The sequence below is a fragment of the Corvus hawaiiensis genome, chromosome 3 (assembly GCF_020740725.1).
Source record: "Corvus hawaiiensis isolate bCorHaw1 chromosome 3, bCorHaw1.pri.cur, whole genome shotgun sequence".
Classification (NCBI taxonomy): domain Eukaryota; kingdom Metazoa; phylum Chordata; class Aves; order Passeriformes; family Corvidae; genus Corvus; species Corvus hawaiiensis.
In genome coordinates, this window is record NC_063215.1 from 98,976,622 (window position 1) to 98,982,721 (window position 6,100).

The 6,100-nt window shown below is 55.5% G+C and overlaps 1 protein-coding gene across 1 annotated transcript; it reads left to right on the plus strand.

The window, feature by feature from the left end:
• Window positions 1–2,207: 2,207 nt before the first annotated feature.
• Window positions 2,208–5,009, plus strand: LOC125322725 (acrosin-like). The gene is made up of 5 exons (XM_048296755.1): window positions 2,208–2,317; window positions 2,599–2,841; window positions 3,156–3,421; window positions 3,691–3,836; window positions 4,304–5,009. Exons 1-5 carry the CDS (start codon window positions 2,247–2,249, stop codon window positions 4,814–4,816), a joined length of 1,239 nt encoding a protein of 412 aa, XP_048152712.1. The 5' UTR covers window positions 2,208–2,246; the 3' UTR covers window positions 4,817–5,009.
• Window positions 5,010–6,100: the final 1,091 nt, after the last annotated feature.

Below are 6,100 nucleotides of genomic sequence, written 5' to 3' on the forward strand. Positions count from 1 at the left end.
CCACAAAAAGAGAATTAGAAGAAGGAGAGAAAGACAGAAAAGATATAGAAAAACACACATAGAGTTGGAGCTACCAACTCCTGGGTTCCAGTGTGGATGGGATAGAAACTCCAAGAAGCTGATAGGGTCCAGGCTCTCGTGCTTCCCTCAGGGGGCCTTTAAGCCCCAGAGCCTCTATGGGCCCTGCCCCTAGGTTGGGCTTCCAGTCACCTGGCCACACAGGAGCTGGGTTAGCACAGCCTCTGGAGTGTGATTGACTGACAGCTCTGCCAGCCTGGGATTCAGGCTCTGGGGCTGGAGCAGAGCACATCCTCGCCTACACAAGGCCTGATCTGCCCCACATCCCACCACACACACACACACGGAGGCATCCCAAGCATTCCAAAATATCTCAAGACATCAATCTTATCCAGTCTCTGACAGCCACACAAATAGAGAGGCTCAAATCCACCCTTATAATTTACATGGAATCTGCACACGGAACTGTAACACTGCCCCTGTGGCTCCTTCCTGCTCAAAAGATCCCAGGAGAACTCACCTGCTGCCAGCAGTTGGATGTTTGGAGGAGGGAGGCTCCAGCAGTCCTGCTCTTGTGTCCCATCTGGGCTGCCAAAGTGCTGAGGGAACTCCTCTCCCCTGTGTGACCATTCTGGAGGCACGGCTGGCTCCAGTGAGCCAATGTGTGCCCCATTTGATTCCCTACACACTCCACTCTCACCCAGTCAGAGCGGGTTTCCGTACCCGTTCAGCCCCGGGATTCCCCCAGCAGACTCACAGATGTCTCATTCCATAAAGAGCCACCAGCTCCTGCTGCAGCTCTCCGTGTCCATTCAAATCCCTGGCTGGCACCTCAGCTCCCCGTGCCCTCGGTTATGCAAAGGCTGGGCAGCTCACGGCCCCTGGTCCCGGGCTCCCCCCAGCCAGAGCTCAATCTGCAGCTGGCACTGCAGCTGCACACCCAGCTCCCTGCCCCAAATGGATTCCTCAGCAGCTGCCTGCCCCGGGGACTGCCCAGGCTCATCCCGCAAGAAGAGGGGCCTAAAGAAAGCTGCAGAGAGCCTTCTTCCAAGGGCAGGCACTGATAGGACATGGGGCAGTGGCTTGACAGTGACAGAGGGTAGCTTGAGATGAGATACGGGGAAGGAATTCTTGATGGTGAGGCTGCTGAGACACTGGCATGGGTTTCCCAGAGCAGTGTGGATGCCTGTTTTTCATGTAGGCAGGGTCAGCACAGAAGACACAGATACCAACTTCAGGAGTGTCATTTCCTATAATTCAAAACTGCAAAGAATTGCAAAAGGATAGGTAAGCAGTACATCAAATCATCAGCAAACATTGACAAAAGGATAAGCTAAGCAATGCATGTAATCATTACTACAAAAGACTGCCTACAGTGATGAAGGAAGACACATCACCAGTTACCCTAATCCTTGACCATCATCCAGGTCTGCCCATCAACTGGGGGAAGCCACTGTCACAGTGAAGGACTGAGGAACCACTCCTGGCAACTGGGAAATCCTGCAGGTGCCTGCAGGCAACGAGGCTTCTGACCACGCTGTGAGAGGGTCCAGTTTTTACACTGTTGAATAAACAAGATACCAAAACTTCTGTGTACAGGAACATCTGGTTTCATTATTCTATTGGGATGCTCCTGAGGCCTGGGAGGGCTTCAGGAGGAACCAAGGGAGTTGTCTGTGATCCTACACCCCCAACACAAGGCCGGATGAGGCCTTATCTGTTTTTATGTATGGAAAGATAAATCCATGTTTCTCCAGTGAGCAGATTTAGATAACATTTGGTTGGAAAGTCCATCTAGAGGTCATCTTTTGGTCATGGCCTGTTGTTCCAGCCTCAGTCATGTCCTGTTGATCAGGACTTAGTACTTCAAAGCCCAATCCCTCAAAGTGTTCAAGGACAGCTTCTGAGCCAGGCTGCGTTCACTGTTGGCTACTGGGTCTAGTGGAAGCTATCCCTCCCTGCCCATGGCAGGGGATCAGAGCTGGATGATTTCCAAGGTGCCTTCCAGCCCAAACCATTCTATGGCTCCTCTATTCGATGTTGCCCCTCCCCCAGTGGCCCCCGGGCCACAGGCCGCAGTGCCCAGGACACGGAACCCACCCCTCTGTGACATCAGCCCCAGGGCCGAGGGCACCACGGGCAGCGCGGCTGCTGCGGGCACTGCGGCTGTGGCTGAGCTGCTGCCCGGATCCCTCAGTGCTTGCAGCTGACACGTGCCTCTGGCAGCCATGAATTGGCTCGGCCTCCTCGTCCTGCTGACCGCTGCCGGGCTGGCGCACGGCACATGGGACAACTGTGGGTAAGTGGCCCCAGGCCCTGGGAGGGAGCCAGGCCAACACTTGGGGCCTTCCCTGGAGGGGGCCCTGCCTGTCCCCCATGGCCGGGCCACGGCTTCCCACCCGCCATGGGCAAGCCTCAGCTCCTTGCCAGCAGCCAGGTGCTGGCACGGACAGACGCACACCCCATGGAATTCCCTGGGCTGCTGTGCGTGCAAGCCCTTGTGGGGAGGGCAGAGGGCTGAGCTTCAGCCTGAGCCACAGCAGGCCATGGAGCAGCATGGAAATGACTTTCTGCTTGCAGAGGGACCTGCGGACTCCGAGCTGTGGTATCTGACTATGGCCTCATGACTTATTACTATGGCAATGTGGCTTATGACTATGGCATGACCCGCATCGTGGGTGGCACAGGTGCCCTGCCAGGAGCCTGGCCCTGGATGGTCAGCATCCAGCATCCATGGATGCCAGACCTGGGCCATCTGTGTGGAGGTTCCCTCATCAGCACTCAGTGGGTCCTCACAGCAGCCCACTGCTTCAACGACATCACGTAAGAAGGGGCAGGGAATGGGGACATCCCCACAATACCAGCAGGCGCCCTGTTGGCAGCACCATCTGCTACTCCCATCCCCTTTGCTCTCAGTCAGCCCAGCTGCCACACTGCTCAGGAGAAGCCTGGGCTGATGCCAAGGCTTCCTAGCAGCCTACAGATCAACATTCCCCCACCCTAAGCTGTGGGAGGGCACTCACACCTGCCAGAGCACTGCTCCCTCTGTGCCATGCCACGCAGAGGTCTGGCAGCTGCTGGGCTGCTGTGGTGCATGGCTCTGCTCCCTCTCAGCCCTCTCTCCATCTGCCTTCCAGTAACATCAGCATGATGTACGTGCTGATCGGAGCCACCCAGTTGACTCAGCCAGGCCCTGGGGCACAAATGCGCAGTATCAAGCAAGTGGTGATGCACCAGTACTACAATCACGGTGACATGAGCTACGATATTGCCCTGCTGGAATTGGACCATCCTGTCCAGTGCAGCCCCTACATCCAGCTGGCCTGTGTGCCTGACGCCACGCTGAGAGTGTCAGAGCTGCAGAACTGCTGGGTGGCTGGATGGGGTGCCACTGCTGCAAGAGGTGAGCTCCCAAGAGAGACTCCTGAGCCAGCTCAGCACACTGGGGACACAGCTTGGGCTTCCCCACAGCAGAGGCCAAAGTCAGGCTGTGGGACGTACGCCTCTGCAGAGATGGACCTGCTCTGGTCCCCAAAGGCAGGCAGCAGAGACACAGCACCCCAGAGCCTCTGCAGAGGCAAAGACAAGCCCTAAGGAACAGGCCCCCTCCAAAGTCAGGAGAGGAGAATGGACAAGGAGGTGCTTAAAGCTTATTCCTTTCTCTGCTCACAGCTCAAAAATCAAGCGATCACCTGCAGGAGGCCAAGGTCCAGCTCATTAATACTAAGCTCTGCAACAGCAGCGGCTGGTACGCAGGGGAAATCCACACCCACAACCTGTGTGCTGGTTACCCACAGGGCACCATCGACACCTGCCAGGTAGGAGCGTGCCACGAGCCCCTCAGCCCCCAGCAGCGCGGGCAGCCCGGGCAGCACCGCCCCAACACAGCCCAGGGCCTGCTCTGCCCGGCCACTCAGTCGCCCTCCCAGCCCCGGCTCCCCACCGCTGTGGGGGCTTCCCGCACACTCCCCAGCCACACCTGCTTGCCCAGGGCCCCCTTGTGCCAGAAAGCCCAACTAGTGTTCTTGGCAACCCAGAGATCCAGGTGCCAAATGTCCATCCTCTGCACATCCGGGAGCCCTGTGCAGAGAGGACAGAGAGCACTGCCCTTACAGGACACCAAGCCTCTTGCAGACAGGATTCTGGATGCTCCAGCCCCTGATGAGCAGAGCCTTGCTCTGCGTGGAATGCAGCTCTGGCACAGGCACTGTGGGAGACAAGCAGACAGCCCCAGTGCTGACAGGGACCACCCAACACCACCTTAATCCTGTCTGCTCCCCTGCAGGGTGACAGCGGTGGTCCTCTCATGTGCCAAGACAACAACGCTGACTACTGGTGGGTCATCGGAGTGACCAGCTGGGGAAGAGGCTGCGCCAGAGCGCAGCAGCCTGGAATCTACACCTCCACTCAGCACTTCTACAACTGGATCCTGGTCCAGATGGGCGCAAACACAGCTGGAAGGGCTTCTCCAACATCACAAGCCTGGAGTCATTTTATGACCGCCCACCTAACAACTCAGAAGCCACGGCCGACACGACCCCCAACTCAAATGCCTTGGCCAGCACTACCCCCCACTCATAAGCCATGGCCAACACGACCTCCCACTCATAAGCCATGGCCAACAGCAATCCCCTCTCAAAAGCCCTGGCCTACAGCACCCCCCACTCCTATGCCATGGCCAAAACCAACACCATCGGGCGAGGTTAGCTCCTGCCCATTTCCACTCAACAAGCTGGTAGAGTTTTTTACTAAGGTGAAGAAGCTCCTTCATCAGGTCCTTGGACAAAACACAGCTTGAGCAACAGGACAGACAGGATCCAGGGCACACTGGAGTGCACTGCAACCATTTGCTGCTGGGGCAATGCCTGCTGATCCAAAGGCAGCATCAGTGTCATAAACCTGCTCTGTCCCAACCACAATCCTCTCCTGTGTGCGTGCAAACACTGCAGTTGATTCAGTTGTAGAAATAAAATTACTATGCTCAAAGTGAATCAGCTTTTCAGTGCAATTCCAACTCCTGGGCAAGGCAAGGACTGCCACGCTCAGCACCTGCAGAAGGATCCTGGGCACAAAGGGACAGAGTGGCTCCAAAGAGCTCCCAAGTGCCTGGGCAGAGAGGAGAGTGCTCTCAGCCACCATGGGCTGCAGGAACCTGGTACATCAAGCCTAGCAAGGGGATAGGAAAATACTTTTGTTAAGGCTCCACTATTTGTTGAAAATTCCTACAAGACATTATACTGCCTCACTGTACTCAAGATAAATGCCTCCCATATTAACCATTTGTGAGAAGAGTGTTGCTTTTTTACAACACTGCTACTGCTCCCTCCTTGTCATTTCCCCCTCTCCTCAGTGGCAAAATAGGCATTGTGCTTTGCAGTGCAGATACCAGTGCTATTACTTGTATTTTTTCATTTATCTGGTCCAATTTTCACATCTCACTTGTGCCTGAAATGCCCTTTGTTCTCTAAAAATCCTAATAAAAAGAGGAAATGTTAGGGGAGGGAATTAAAAATCCCACACATGGAGCACACCTTGAGCTATGACATTCATCAAGCATAAGCAAACCCAAGACTCCACACCTCGTGGTCGTTTGGGGATGAGGGAAGCCGAAGGCTCTCACAACCAAGCTGGTTGCAGCCAGCCTAAGCACCAGCCCCACCTCTTTATCTCTCACCCAGACAGCCCTTCCCACCCGGTACTGGTGTGGTCACCCCAGCTTCCCTCAGATCAGACCCCAGCTCTGGGCCGAGCCCTTCCTCTTCCCACGGTACCAGAGGTGGCAGTCCCACACCTCCAGTGGCCCCTCACCTGCCTGGCTCAGTGCTTCTCTCCACCCTGCCCAGTCAGGGATGGTACATCCACAGCTTCTCTGGGCAACCTGTTCCAGTGCCTCATCATTCTCACCGTGAAGAATCTCATCCTTATATATGCTCTGAATCTACAGTTTCCATTTAAAACCATTCCCCCTGGCCCTATACCTTCAGAACCTACTAAGTCTAAACCAAGTAAACCAATACTGTTACAGCCTTAATCAATGGCCTGCTAAAACACACTTGTACTCAGTGAAAGTCACCCTTTGCAT

Excerpts from the sequence above, each read along its gene's own strand:
- LOC125322725 (XM_048296755.1), top strand. The coding sequence starts at position 2,247 with ATGAATTGGCTCGGCCTCCTCGTCCTGCTGACCGCTGCCGGGCTGGCG. Across the intron at positions 3,422-3,690 it reads GGGTGCCACTGCTGCAAGAG|CTCAAAAATCAAGCGATCAC; the intron begins GTGAGCTCCCAA and ends CTCTGCTCACAG. Across the intron at positions 3,837-4,303 it reads GCACCATCGACACCTGCCAG|GGTGACAGCGGTGGTCCTCT; the intron begins GTAGGAGCGTGC and ends GCTCCCCTGCAG.